The sequence below is a fragment of the Coregonus lavaretus genome (assembly GCF_964263955.1).
Source record: "Coregonus lavaretus genome assembly, chromosome: 32".
Lineage (NCBI taxonomy): Eukaryota > Metazoa > Chordata > Actinopteri > Salmoniformes > Salmonidae > Coregonus > Coregonus lavaretus.
This window is the reverse complement of record NC_140019.1, coordinates 3,874,945-3,890,742: the sequence shown is the minus strand read 5'-3', so window position 1 is coordinate 3,890,742 and position 15,798 is coordinate 3,874,945. Positions and strand designations below refer to the sequence as shown.

General features: G+C 43.7%; 1 protein-coding gene across 1 annotated transcript in view; it reads left to right on the top strand.

The window, feature by feature from the left end:
- Positions 1-15,798, top strand: part of LOC311107944 (fibroblast growth factor receptor-like 1) — a 95,351-nt gene extending 79,553 nt beyond the window's left edge. The window contains 4 exon segments of the mRNA XM_084150568.1: positions 7,536-7,613; positions 8,520-8,804; positions 9,188-9,541; positions 9,917-15,798. Of these exon segments, the coding sequence (XP_084006694.1) occupies positions 7,536-7,613; positions 8,520-8,804; positions 9,188-9,541; positions 9,917-10,329 (1,130 nt within the window). The 3' untranslated portion in view covers positions 10,330-15,798.

Genomic DNA, 15,798 nt, shown 5'->3' with positions numbered 1-15,798 from the left:
CATGTTTATTAAATAATAAACACAAAAACAAAACAACAAACCAATGTAACGTGAAGTCCAAGGCTATACACAATACAAGCCTAACACAGGAACAAGATCCCACAACAAAGGTAGGCAAACAGGCTACTTAAATATGATCCCCAATCAGAGACAACGATCGACAGCTGTCTCTGATTGGGAATCACACCTAGCCAAACATAGAAACACAATACATAGATCCTAAACATAGAATACATCACATAGATTTCCACACCCTGACTCAACATACAAGAGTTCCATACGTCAGGGCGTCGACATGAGGGAAACCTGTTTCAGTCTTCCAGAGATTTGAGACTGGGACGGAGGTTCACCTTCCAGCAGGACAATGACCCTAAGCATATTGCTAATGCAACAGTCAAGTTTTCAGTTTTTTAAAATCTTATTCCTTGTTTGTTTCACAATAAAAAATATTTAGCATCTTCAAAGTGGTAGGCATGTTGTGTAAATCAAATAATACAAACCCCCCAAAATATCAATTTTAATTCCAGGTTGTAAGGCAACAAAATTTGAAAAATGCCAAGGGGGGTGAATACTTTCACAAGACACTGTACGCTGCTGCTGCTACTGTTTACTATCTGTCACTTTATTCATAGTTATACAGTACCAGTCAAAAGTTTGGACACACCTACTCATTCCAGGATTTTTCTTTTACAATTTTCTACATTATATAATAATAGTGAAGACATCAAAGCTATGAAAGAACACATATGGAATCATGTAGTAACCAAAAAAGTGTTAAACAAATGAAAATATTTTATATTTGAGATTCTTCTAAGTAGCCACCCTTTGCCTTGATGACAGCTGTGCACACTCTTGGCATTCGCTAAAACAGCTTCATGAGGTAGTCACCTGGAATGCATTTCAATTAACAGGTGTGCGTTGTTAAATGTTAATTTGTGGAATTTCTTTCCTTCTTAATGCGTATGAGCCAATCAGTTGTGTTGTAACAAGTTAGGGGTGGTATACAGAAGATAGCTCTATTTGGTAAAAGACCAAGTCCATATTATGGCAAGAACAGCTCAAATAAGCAAAGAGAAATGACAGTCCATCATTACTTTAAGACATGAAGGTCAGTCAATACAGAACATTTTAAGTACTTTGAACGTTTCTTTAAGTGCAGTCACAAAAACCATCAAGCGCTATGATGAAACTGGCTCTCATGTGGACCGCCACAGGAAAGGAAGACCCAGAGTTACCTCTGCTGCAGAGGATAAGTTCATTAGAGTTATCTGCACCTCAGATTGCAGCCCAAATAAATGCTTCACAGAGTTCAAGTAACAGACACATCTCAACATCAACTGTTCAGAGGAGACTGCATGAATCAGGCCTTCATGGTCGATTTGCTGCAAAGAAACCACTACTAAAGGACACCAATAATAAGAAGAGACTTGCTTGGGCCAACAAACACGAGTAATGAACATCAGAACGGTGGAAATATGTCCTTTGGTCTGATGAGTCCAAATTTGAGATTTTTGGTTCTAACCGCTGTGTCTTTGTGAGACGCAGAGTAGGTGAACGGATGACCTCCGCATGTGTGGTTCCCACCATGAAGCATGGAGGAGGAGGTGTGGTGGTGCTTTGCTGGTGACACTGTCTGTGTCATTTAGAATTCAAGGCACACTTAACCAGCATGGCTGCCACAGCATTCTGCAGCGATACGCCATCCCATCTGGTAGTGGGACTTTCATTTGTTTTTCAACAGGACAACAACCCAAAACACACTTCCAGGCTGTGTAAGGGCTATTTGACCAAGAAGAGTGATGGAATGCTGCATCAGATGACCTGGCCTCCACAATCACCCGACTTCAACCCAATTGAGATGGTTTGAGATGAGTTGGACCGCAGAGTGAAGGAAAAGCAGCCAACAAGTGCTCAGCATATGTGGGAACTCCTTCATGACTGTTGGAAAAGCATTCCTCATGAAGCTGGTTGAGAGAATGCCAAGAGTGTGTAAAGCTGTCATCAAGGCAAAGGGTGGCTACTTTGAAGAATCTCAAATATAAAATATATTTTGATTTGTTTAACACTTTTTTGGTTACTACATGATTCCATATGTGTTATTTCATAGTTTTGATGTCTTCACTATTATTCTACAATGTAGAAAATAGTCAAAATAAAGTAAAACCCTTGAATGAGTAGTGTGTCCAAACTTTTGACTGGTACTGTATGTACATATCTACCTCAATTACATCGACCCGGTACTGGTACCCTTGTATATAGCCAAGTTATCATTACTCATTGTGTATTTATTATTACTTTTGTTATTACGTGTTTTACTTTTCCATTATTTCTCTATTTTCTTTCACGCTGCATTGTTGGGAAGGCCCGTAAGTAAGAATTTCACTGTTAGTCCACACCTGTTTTTTATGAAGCATGTGACGAATAACATTTGATTTGCATTGATTTTGATTTATCTAACCAAACTTTACTTTTTGATTATGTCGGAGCACTAGATCTGTTGATCGCCGGAGTCAGGTAGTAAATGTGTTTAGCACAAAGGCTCTAAAACAGATATGAAGGTTTTTCTTCTTCAAATAAATACACAATGAGTAAAGATAACTTGGCTATATACAAGGGTACCAGTACCGGGTCGATGTAATTGAGGTAGATATGTATTGCCGCCACCTACTGTACGGGGTAGTTCGCAGGACTGAAATGAGAAGAACGAAGGGGGGTTGTCAGGGAACGCCTCCTTGTCAGGGAGCGCCTCCTTGTCAGGGAATGCCTCCTTGTCAGGGAACGCCTCCTTGTCGGCAAACGCCAGCATTCAGACCCTTCTTAATTAGAGGGCTGAAAAGTCAATACCCCTAGCTCAATGTTGAATTGGAACACTACTCCGACTTGATGCGGCTCGCGGGACCACGCAAAACGGAGGGGGAGTGCTAAGGGGGGTATTGGGATTGAGCCTTTTAGTACGGATACACACAGAACATGAAACTTAACTGCAGGTTTCAGAACTTATAAAATACATCGGACTTGACATTTATGACCAACGAGATGGGACCACTTGTACCCGGAGATGTTATTTTAGCGAATGTTGACATTATATTTTTACTTAGTAATGTTCATGCTCTGAGGATCTGTTCTTTATGTTCATTTTCTCTATTTTCATCTCACCAATCAACCGCACCATCAATTCCAAATTGTTCCGTGGAATAGGATACCATTCCATTACAATTTAAAGATACTGTACATTAAAGTAATAGATACAGAAATTTAAGAGTAACCATTTCAATACTGAATAGGGATCGGTTTGCAGTGTTCCATGTCAAAAGATCCTGCACATTAATCATTAATCATACTGTGTATTTGAACAATGTTATATAAGAGTGAATTAGAAAGTGTTTAGTCATCTAAACGCTGAATTACTTTAGTTTGATTTCTTCCTCACTAATGCCATAGGAATGAGTGATGCCTAATCAGACATCATCTCTCCCTAGTGGTTATACCTACTGCTCCTCTCTGACACAAGGAGAAACCCTCCTGAAGTGGTTCTGACAGAATATAAAAGAGAGACACTGGCCAGTGGCCTAGCTTTACAGCACATGCACGGCACAAAAAAAAAAACCCAGCTTCCATCCTCTTACGCTACCATAAGTGGGACAACAAAAGGATATTTCTTCCCTAAAATGACAGCCAAGGACAGTGTGTTTGCGTCCCAGCTGTGTGTGCTGACCCCCAAGCCCACGGGACTCTGTATGCATTGGAAACTGAGGTGCAGCAGGTCCTCTTTCCCCTCACACAGGTGGCCACAATTAGAATAGAGAGCCTATTGATGGCAGGAGATCAAACCCAGGGTCCGATGCAAGGAAGAACAGAGCTCTGCTTGCTGTTACAAAAACACACACACACATAGGCACATACAACATAAGCTGTGTTTTCATTTTGTCTGAAGGATTGTGGTAGAAATCACTGAAATACTACTAGTCTGTTTGTGTTGACTTTAAACATAGAGAGCTGAACCTCTCAATCCCAGCATGGGCTCCTGGATTGCTCTCTGTTTGCTTCTGGATTTAGAACGTACATATACAGTTGGCGTTTGTAAGGGGTCCGACTGACTTGTTATAATAGCAGGTGTTTATCTTGGGGTCCCTAACAGTCTGAGTAAGGAAAAGTTGTAGCTATAGCTTAAGTTACCATCCCTGACTGAACCACTGCCATGTTGCACTAGACTGGCTCTCAGAATGTCAGCTCCAAATACAGATGTAGGTACATCGGTATCATGCTGTTTTGATTAAATGGAACCCATCCCCTATCTGTTTAACAGATAGGAACAATGCACTTATGATCATCACAATGTTACACTATTTCTTACTAGTGCTTTAGCTTTAGTCTGGATACCAGTCTTTTTAGCTAACATTCCACTCCTGTCATTTGCCAAAGATTGTTAGCTAATGTTAGCTAAAAAGGTACCCAGGATACTTTAGCTGTTCATTTGTTAGTGGATAGTTCCTAGCTGCTACAGGGGAGCTTCAGAGCAGCTGGGTCCAGGCTCATATAGGGCAGTGGTACTGGGCACAGAACAGATGGGCCAGGAGTCAGCCCAGTAGGCCAAAGCGCAGCTTATTTTGGCCCTCTGTCTCTCCTGGTGCTGAGGTCCCAGAGAATCCTGGCCTGAGGCAGGACGTTGCGTGGTCCAAGTCGTTCCCCCCTCTGTGCCGGTAATCCCTAAAAGAGAAGAGGAAATGCTTAGTGCCGGGTCAATCCTCCACTCGGCAGAATAAGGCATCCCTAAATCTGCCTTGCGCTTCCTTGCCGTGGACCCCTGCCAGAGAGCAAGGCACCCTGGGTAATGCACATGGAATACCTTATGAAATGGGCTGAACACTGGAAACAGTTAACAGAATGTTTAAACATGTTCATATTTCGGACCGAGATGGAACTCAGAAATTGCAACCCGTAATCACATTTAGTAAATAGTATTTGTCCTAAACTTTGTTGCCTTGGCTCAGTCTAAAATAACTTTAAAAGAAGCAACTATCAGGTGGACAGCTTAGTGAAAAGGAATGTTTAAAAACATGTCAGAAAAAGACACTTGCTCTACAAAAGTTTTGTGGAGCAGTGAAGGCTGCTGAGGGGATGACTGCTCATAATAATGGCTGGAATGGAGTCAATGGAATGGTATCAACCACATGGAAACATGTTTGATGTGTTTGATACCAATCCATTGACTCCATTCCAGCCATTATTATGAGCCGTCCTCCCCTCAGCAGCATCCACTGTTGTGGAGGGCCTCTGCGAATTGAGTCTTTCAATGCAAGCCAAGGATACATAGTTTGGCCATTAAAACCGATTTTAAAACTCACACACCTAGAACATTTTGTGAAATGTCAACATTTAATAGCGCCTAATCAGTATTGTTTAATGAACTTTGAAAATGTTAACGCTTCAAAGATGCATCTGGTGCGATTTTGACTGTAAATATCCTCAACAGGTTGTTATTCTGTCGGCCTTTCTGTGTTATTCATTCCTTTGTATGGGCTCTGGAGTTGTATAAATCAGAGTGCTGGGGGTGAAGTCTGTAGCTAGCACTGCACACTGTCAATCCTCGGGAGCTCTGTCTTTGAATGTGTGGAGCTGGAATAACAGTCCCTCTTGGGTTTCACTCTCAAGTTTCTGCTCAAAAGGCAGAAAAGATGAGGGGGGGGTGGGGTAACCTTGGTCCTGCAGGGACTAGGCGCTATTTTGATAGTTTGATTAAATGTCAGTGTTTAGTTGGGGGTAATGCTTGGCAGTAATGCATTTGTCTGACCATCTTTGCGTCCATGGGTTATTATCTGATCTTGGTACATCAATCTAAAACATGTTGTGGTAACGCTCTGTTTCTGAGGGTTTTTAGCACTCCACTACTCAGGCCACAATTGAACTGTGAAGAGTTGGCTTGGCCTGGTTTCAACTGCCTGCCAGGGAATAAAAGTGGGCAGTAGACACTGACCCACCCACCCTCTCGCTACTAGACTGTCCAGACTGAGATCCAGTGTCTCTAAATTAAAATCCTAGAAGGACATGAACACCGGACTCAGGGATTCAAATTTCTGAGGACCAAACGCCTGGCCCTCTCGAGCTACCAGCCTAGCTGCTCTGCAGACATGAAAGCAAATACACTGTGGGGTTACACAAACGGGCCTGTCACAAGGCGCCCAGTCAGTAAATGTGTGAAAAGTAGCACACTGTTGTGCCTGAAGAAAGGGGAAAAGGAGTTTGTTTTATTGAGAAACCTGACATCCCTCATACTGCATGTCTTTGTTTGACTTTCCATAAATCAGGGAGATTTTTTGATGGGCGGGCCGCCGCACGTAAGAGGGGTTGATTTTCTGCAGGCATGGAGTGATGTTTGGATGTATATCAAGAAATCTATTGCTATTTCATGGAGGATATATTACTGTATGTTTTTCTAGGCAAGAAATATGGCTCTTGATTAGAGGGTAGGGATCTGATCAAAGGAGGGTGCGTATTGTTATTGAGGACAGCTGAACTTGAAGCAATGATTTTCACCATGTTCTCTGCGTGTGTGCTCAGATTTAAGTGCACAGTGTAATCAAAATAACCTCTCATAGTGCCTTTAGTGTTTGAATGTGCATTAGACAGACTTGAAGAAAGGGTACTGTGGAGGGGAGGGAGTGTAGGGGCCCACTGTAGGGGCCTAGTGTTTAAGGAGCATGACTAAGTGGTAATGAAGCTGTCAGATGCCCTACCATCAGTGGTGCTCTCCTCTCTTCTGAACATGCCGGTCATGTGGTGGAGGGAGGAGCGGGGGAGAGCTTGGTGTAACCAGAGTACCATACAGCAACTCAGGTTACCACTTAGTCAGATACAACCATCCAGCACTATAAAGATGCTTTCTTCCTTTTCTTCTATTTGCATTTCAAATATATTCTCAGTCCAAATGGCTGAATTCAAATCAATGCACGTGGAGCTCGCAGGTGGTCCAAGACCGTTCTCAGCTCGCTCTTTACACAAGCATCGGTTTTTGATTAAGATCTTCAGCGCAGGCCAGCCAGTCCAATATTAGCACAGATGGCCACTGACAATAGATAAGTAATTTATCTGTTTAGACAAGTTGCCATTGTTTTACCCAGTCCCAGCTGTTGTAACGTCTGATTCTTCCTTCTCTGATGAACTGCTCCTCTGAGAATATGGCCACATCTTGAATTGGTTTTGTGGCGTGAAGTATGGCAGATCTGTTTGGCATTGACTCATCATTGTTAATCCATCTCCTGGAGTGAGACACTGGGGGTGGCAGTACAAATGAGCAGGACGAGTCACAGAGATGAGATAGGAGATATGATCTGGGATCTTCAGCATTGTGTCCCATGTTACTGGATACTTCAGGCTGGATTCTGGTTCTGTCCTAATCCCACTCCTACAGCCACAGACACATTAGAGGGTATTGGGTCACAGCAAGAGCTGTAAAGGAGGTTACCGTGAGTTATAAAACTGAGGGGTTGTTTTTTCGAGGCTAACTTTGTCTGTCTTGTCTCACTCTCTGTCTATAGATGACGCCAGCACTGGGAGGGATGGAGCTGGAACTGCGGGGGACGCAGAATACCCCACTGACCTGTCAGGGAAATTTGGTAAGACACTGAGCACTCTCTCTCTCTGACCTTTATCTCTTGTTTCATCTGACCCTAGTTAATTTAGAAACAGGGCATTCTCTTACTGCTGGGTATGTAGTGGCCCGTACTGTATATAGGGGATGTAGGTCTAGTTTTGGAGGGGCCGAGTGCATCTGGCACCACTCTGCCCTGTGTGTGATGCCCTGACACACACACACACACACACAAATAACCCCCCACCCACCCCAACAGAATGGTACCGTTTGCTTTGGTAATTGCCTCTGACAGGCCAGAGAGCAGGCTATTTGAGTGAAGTGTGATTGGCGAAACATTCCATCTCTCCCCTCTCTCTCTCCGTTGGCTGCCCCGTGGACTCTGTCTGTATTGAGCTCCATTGTCAGTGGCTGCAGAATGTAGCCGTGTTCCACCATGATCAAAGGCGGGCTGCCATGAGTATTTTTGCACTGTGAAGTGTGGTGGTGAAGTGCTCCCACTGAGCTGTGGCCCTCTTCTCTCAGCTCTCTAGAAGGCCAGTTCAGTCTTATCAAACTGGAGTCCACTACTGTATTTTATTTTCTCCTATTGACTCTATCTCAACACAGTTTATATACATCAAGCGTTGAACTGCTGAGTGAAACTTTAAAGGGGAAAGTGTTTGTTTTGTCAACGTGCCCCTTGGCAGGTTATGTTATGCTGAGAAGTGCTACCACACCAGAAATACTGTTGGGTGTTAGAAAAGTTGTCAAACAAACATACCTTAATTATTTTAAAAGTTCTACAGCATGATTCATTGCAATATTTAATAGCTGTCTGATGTGCATTGTGCATACCATTTTATAAAACTTGTGTGATGTTCTCCCCAACAACACTATTTCTTTGATTGTAAACACACTTTATTGTTAACAACACTTTCTTTGATCGCAGTCCGACCACGCTTCACGCAGCCAGCCAAGATGAGGAAGCGCGTGATAGCCAGGCCGGTGGGCAGCTCAGTACGGCTGAAGTGCACGGCTAGCGGGAACCCTCGTCCGGATATCATGTGGGTGAAGGACAGCAAGCCGCTGACCCCTGGTGAGGTGGGCGAGGGCCGTAAGAAGAAGTGGACCCTGAGTCTGAAGAACCTGACCCCTGAGAACAGCGGGAAGTACACCTGCCACGTTTCCAACCAGGCTGGAGAGATCAACGCCACATACAAAGTGGAAGTAATCCGTAAGTTTGGTCACTTACTTTCAGTATAGATTTATTTGATTTTGGTTGATTCATAAACTTGAGTCAATTTTGAATGGTAAGGGTTAGAGCTGGGCTGGGCTGACTTGGTGTGGCGAGTCTCAGGCTCCCTCTCTCTCGCCATCTGCTCAGCATTATATCCCAGCTGTGTGCTGACTTCAAAAACACATGTTTCTACCAAACACAGAAGCGGTGAGGAGGAAGTGAATGCAGCTTGTTCTTGCACGTGTCAAATGTGGCATTTTCTCCCTCAACCTCAGCCTATTCTAGCCGCAGCACGGAGAAAGAGAGGAAAGGAAAGCGCTGAACATGGCAATAACTTTGCTGTTAATATGAAAACTATCTCCTTTGTCTTTCCATCATAGAGCGGACAAACTCTAAGCCCATCCTGACCGGCACTCATCCGGTGAACACCACGGTGGACTACGGTGGCACCACCTCGTTCCAGTGCAAGGTGCGCAGTGACGTCAAGCCAGTGATTCAGTGGCTGAAACGGGTGGAGCCGGGGAACGAGAACAAGTACAACTCCACCATCGAGGTGGGCGACCATCGCTTCGTGGTGCTGCCCACGGGAGAGGTGTGGTCCAGGCCAGACGGCTCTTACCTCAACAAGCTGCTCATCACCCGCGCCAAGGATGAGGATGCTGGCATGTACATCTGCCTGGGTGCCAACACCATGGGCTACAGCTTCCGCAGTGCCTTCCTCACCGTGCTGCCTGGTGAGTGGAACACCCTGCTACACCCTTACCTTGTTACACCCTGTTTAACCATAACACTCTGTTACAACCATATAACACCCTGCTACACCCCTACCCTGTTACATTCTTACTCTGGGTACACCATGTTTAACCATAACACCCTGCGACACCATTACCCTGTTAGATTATTACTCTGTTACAACCATGTCATATCCTGTCACATACACAACCAAACAACACATGATGTACTGGCCTCATGCACAACTGTCCAACTGAAGTGTTTTTTTTAATATAATGGTTATATTTTCTACTGTATGTATTCTCCATCAGGTTTTAATAGTGATGTTTGACCAAGCTTCTCATAACTCCTCAAATCTCCTCTTCTCTCCGCTCCAGACCCAAAGCCTCACCACATCCCCATCCCCACAGCCATCTCCCCCAGCTTGCCCTGGCCTGTGATCATCGGCATCCCAGCTGGCGTGGTGTTCATCCTGGGTACTGTCCTGCTGTGGTTCTGCCAGTCTAAACGCCATTGCTCCTCTGGAAGGGTAGTTACCACCCACGCCTCACAGCGCCCGACCCCCCGGGTGCCAGCCTGCCCCCCACCCAGCGGGGACAAAGACTGCCTGGGCTCTCTCACCTACGAGGAGTACATTACCCAGCAGCAGCAGCTCCTTCTGGCCCAGGGAGGCAACGGCCTGGAGGTCCCCAAAGTCTACCCAAAGATCTACACGGACATTCACACACACACCCACTCACACGTGGATGGCAAAGTGCACCAACACCAGCACATTCACTACCAGTGTTAGCTGCCACTGTCCCGACAGGGATGCTCATATGTACAAAAGCCCACATTTCTGCAGTGTTGGGTCGGCTCCCACCACCTACACCTTCCCGTCCTCCACGTGCCCAGTCCTGCCTTGATCCTACAGACCCAGACAAACAGTCTGAGCCCGGGTGCTTCACACAAACCCCTGACTGCTACATACTGTTCTGTACTGAACAAGGCCTAGGGGAACATGGACACAGTCAGGATAGCAGAACAAGGGACATGGCAATGCCATTCAGGAATCCCACATGAAATAATGTGAGTCCAAATGGAGCAACATTTCATATAGACATTTCACATTAAACCCCACTCTGCAGAGAAATAGCAACATTTGTTTCTCTAGTCTTGAACAATCTGCACAAACTCACAGTGGCTGAAGTGAGTGAATGTATACATTTAGCTCTGTCTCATTTGAGTCTTTACTCTGTAGGAAAATGGCAGCATTTCCTGCAACACCTCATCTCCTCTCCGGCCTACTTTCATGTACAGTGACTTTAGAAGGGGCTAAAAGGATCATGTACATTAGCTCTGGATTTTTGTCAGATGCACAACCTCAGCGAGTAACAAAAGGAGTAAGGTGCGATGTAAAGTGTTTGCAGATTTTATGGATTGGTGATGAATTTAATCCGAATCCACATTTGCCTTCACATCCTGAGTACCTCAGAAGCAGGTCAACCAGCACAGATAAAGCGTGATTGAGTAAACAAAGGTCGAATGTATTCTGTTTCTCAAAAAGGTTTTGGTCAAGGAAAAGGACCTGCAAGGCATTACAATATATATTTTGTCTATAGTATGTGTACGTGAATGGAAATTGAAATTGAGGTTATTTACTGGAGGTTAAGGTCCCTAAAGCGTGAAACACACCGAGAATCTTACTGCCGATAGACTGCCGATAGGTACTTATCACATTGGGAGACCGCTCCTTCTCTTGCTAGAACAAAAGCGTTACTTGCTGCGTGCCGACCCGGTAGCGTTGAACCTGCGGTTTCTACTTGTAGAATTGTAATGCTGTTCAGTGGCCAACAACTTGACTTTGAGCCAATCAGAGAGCATGAACCCCCACGTGGGGAACCCAACAAGAGTGACAACAAAAAGGAGAAAAGAGGGCATTTTCTCCGTACATCCATGGTTAAATGTCATGAGCCAGTCACACTTCATATGCAATGTAGGCTATGGGATGGTAGCTAGCTAAGTGCACAGACTAGAGGTCTTCACGGGTCCAAAATGTTGGACCCGTTCTGAAATGGACCTGGGGCTTTCCAACCCTGACCCGATATAAATACATTTTTATATAGAGACCCGTTCCCTACAGACCCAACGACAACGAGACCCATTCCATGTAGACCTGGTCGGAGCCAGACCCGGTCCGATCCAACTGAGGGAAGCAGCAGAAAATTCATTTTTTAAGCTACTTTATTAACCGGAGCGAATAAAGCGTGAGAGGGAGAAAGAGGTGCCACTCTAGCAGGCGGGGGAGGGGCCGTACTGTGAGTGAGTGACGGGAGCAGGGAAGAAGAGATGACAACCAACCAAGCCGACTCGCGCTATAGTAGACTAATAGCTGCCATAGCTAGGTTATTTATCATCAAATATGATTACGTAGTACCTGTCTTGACTGCATCAAACCGGGAGAAGCTAGTTAAGCTAGCTAACTTTAGCTAGCTAGGCTAATTGAGGCTGCGGGAATGTGCTTTCTCATCTTACAGTTACAAATAACAACAATTCCATTCAGAATATTAAGTAGCAGCCTACCTGTTGGCTCTTGGTTGTTGTAGCCTATCCTTCTCCTTTAACTTTTAATTCCGTCATTTTTATTCCATCTTCCATTGATTAGATATCTCCTAAATTTGCCACACACTTTTGGTTCTATGACTGTATAACCTATTGCCGCTTTGATGACTTATGATTGGCCAACAACAACAACAAGCTACAGTTGTGGTCAAAGGTTTTGAGAATGACACAAGTATTGGTCTTCACAAAGTTTGCTGCTTCAGTGTTTTTAGATATTTTTGTCAGATGTTACTATGGTGTACTGAAGTATAATTACAAGCATTCCATAAGTGTCAAAGGCTTTTATTGACAATTACATTAAGTTTATGCAAAGAGTCAATATTTGCAGTGTTGACCCTTCTTTTTCAAGACCTCTGCAATCCGCCCTGGCATGCTGTCAATTCACTTCTGGGCCACATCCTGACTGATGGCAGCCCATTCTTGCATAATCAATGCTTGGAGTTTGTCAGAATTTGTGGGTTTTTGTTTGTCCACCTGCCTCTTGAGGATTGACCACAAGTTCTCAATGGGATTAAGGTCTGGGGAGTTTCCTGGCCATGGACACAACATTTCAATGTTTTGTTCCCCGAGCCACTTAGTTATCACTTTTGTCTTATGGCAAGGTGCTCCATCATGCTGGAAAAGGCATTGTTCGTCACCAAACTGTTCTTGGATGGTTGGGAGAAGTTGCTCTCTGAGGATGTGTTGGTACCATCCTTTATTCATGGCTGTGTTCTTAGGCAACATTGTGAGTGAGCCCACTCCCTTGGCTGAGAAGCAACCCCACACATGAATGGTCTCAGGATGCTTTACTGTTTGCATGAAATAGGACTGATGGTAGCGCTCACCTTGCTTCTTCGGACAAGCTTTTTTCCGGATGCCCCAAACAACCGGAAAGGGGATTCATCAGAGAAAATGACTTAACCCTGTCCTCAGCAGTCCAATCCCTGTACCTTTTGCAGAATATCAGTCTGTCCCTGATGGTTTTTCCTGGAGAGAAGTGGCTTCCTCGCTGCCCATCTTGACACCAGGCCATCCTCCAAAAGTCTTCGCCTCACTGTGCGTGCAGATGCACTCACACCTGCCTGCTGCCATTCCTGAGCAAGCTCTGCACTGGTGGTGCCCTCATCCCGCAGCTAAATCAACTTTAGGAGACGGTCCTGGTGCTTGCTGGACTTTCTTGGGCGCCCTGAAGCCTTCTTCACAACAATTGAACCTCTCTCCTTGACGTTCTTGATGATCCAATAAATGTTTGATTTAGGTGCAATCATACTAGCAGCAATATCCTTGCCTGTGAAGCACTTTTTGTGCAAAGCAATGATGACGGCATGTGTTTCCTTGCAGGTAACCATGGTTAACAGAGGAAAAACAATGATTTCAAGCACCACCCTCCTTTTAAAGCTTCCAGTCTGTTATTATAACTCAATCAGCATGACAGAGTGATCTACAGCCTTGTCCTCGTCAACACTCTCACCTGTGTTAACGAGAGAATAACTGACATGATGTCAGCTGGTCCTTTTGTGGCAGGGCTGAAATGCAGTGGAAATGTTTTTTTGGGATTAAGTTTATTTTCATGGCAAAGAGGGACTTTGCAATAAATTGCAATTCATCTGATCACTCTTCATAACATTCTGGAGTATATGCAAATTGCCATCATAAAAACTGAGGCAGCAGACTTTGTGAAAATTTATAATTGTGTCATTCTCAAAACTTTTGACCATGACTGTACATGTGCCACCCTCCACTCTCGTGAAAAACAGCATAAATGATAAACATTTCTCTTTCGCTCTACTGCAGAGTTGCGTTCGGATATGTACAGGCTCTTCCGGACAAGTCAGTTAAAATAACACATACCGGAGACCCTTGACAATCATATCAGTTCCGACCCAGACCCGTGAAATTATTTAGAATTCTGGATCCGGACCCGCTCGGGTCCTGGATCGGGTCTCGGGTGTTCGGGTACAGATGGATCCGTGAAGACTCTAGCACAGACGCAATGCACACAACACTAAATACTTCCTCCAAGCTAGCTAACCACTGTAGCTAGTATTGACATTATTATTAAATCACAATGGATTAGTTTCCATGAAACAGCTGCCTGTGTTAGCTGTCGAGTTGGTGCAGTGTCCTTAGCTAGCTATGGTGTGCTAGCTAGCGAATATGCTAACGCTAGCTAAACATTTGGCTATGGGCTGGCACTGGCAGTATGGGATTATGGAGAGTGAATTAAATTGTTCTTCATCATCTTGCTAGGTTGTTATCTAGCTGTGGCCATCTGGCTAGTATCAACAAGGGCTTTTCTACAAATAGCCACATTAGTGCAGCTAGCTAGATAACGTTGTAATCTACACCAGAACAACGCTACTGCCACCTTCTGGAGTATTTTAACAAGGCTGAGTGGCTGACTACTTTAAGGTCTTTGCTGTGTGAACACAAAAGAGATTGACTGCCGACACTCTGTTTGTCAATCCAACCAGTGTGTCTGAGCTATAATAAGGCTGATCATATTGTCACTATCCTTACAAAGAACCTATATACTTAAATATGCTGGTAAGAATAACAATAAAACATACAGTACTGTATTCTTCTCATTATTACATTGGGTTTTGCAGAGCACTGGCATGGGGGTGTATTTTGGGCTGACCCGGACCCCAGGGGCACCCAATCACAAAAGACTCATTAAACTTTTGAATGCTTGTCACTACGTACCACAGCCACAAAGTCATACAGGCCGCCTATTTTTACTATTTATCGTATTAAAATGTGATTTTAAACCTAATCCTAACCATACTGTTAAGTTTATACCTAACCCTAACCTTAAATTAAGGTCAAAAAGCACATTTTGTTTTCATGAATTTTTACTATAGACTATTTCTTCTTTGTGGCTGTGGTAACTAGTGGAAACACTTTTGAATTCTCAGGTGGCAATCTTTCTTTTTGTCTTGTCCTTTGGATGTGTGTGTATAATGTGTGTATAACTCTGACCACTATATTAAAGTAATATGCCTTTGACTGCTCATGTAATGGCACCCTTTTTAAGCTTTGGGAAGAGAGACGGAAAGCTTGCCAAAAACCAAAATACAGATTTTTTCAAGATTGCTGTGTTTTCTGTGAAAAGTGTCCTCAATCACCATTTTTCAGTCGTTTTTTATTTTACCCCAGTGTTTATGTGTCAAAGCTAATGGACTGCCAGATTATTAATCCATGCACTTATTCCAAGTATGTTGATCGAAGTAGTGTTAAAGTTCAACTATTGCATTCAGCTTTCTTTTGAGGAATCTAGGACCATGGAGTATCCCATGTTGAATTGACCTAAAAATGTAAATCCTAAGTAATTGTCTAGACTAAGACAATGCAATGTGTATTTAATTTATTTTCATAAGCAAGATATTTTTTTCTCCTAAAATGTTTGTGTCCACAAAAAATACCAACTCATCGGTGGATGACATTTTGTCTTATAGTTACAGTGTAAGCTATATAGCAAATACGTATCAAGTGTAAAATATTTATATGTGCCGTTCAGATATACAAAACGCTATTGGTAATCTTTGTATTGACAATCTTGTACAGTCTATTGTCTTTTAGGTTAAAAATGATTTTTGTCACATGGAAACAACTTTTCTCACATGGAAACATTTTAATCATTTTATTATCACCATTAAAATGATAGTAAAGCTTT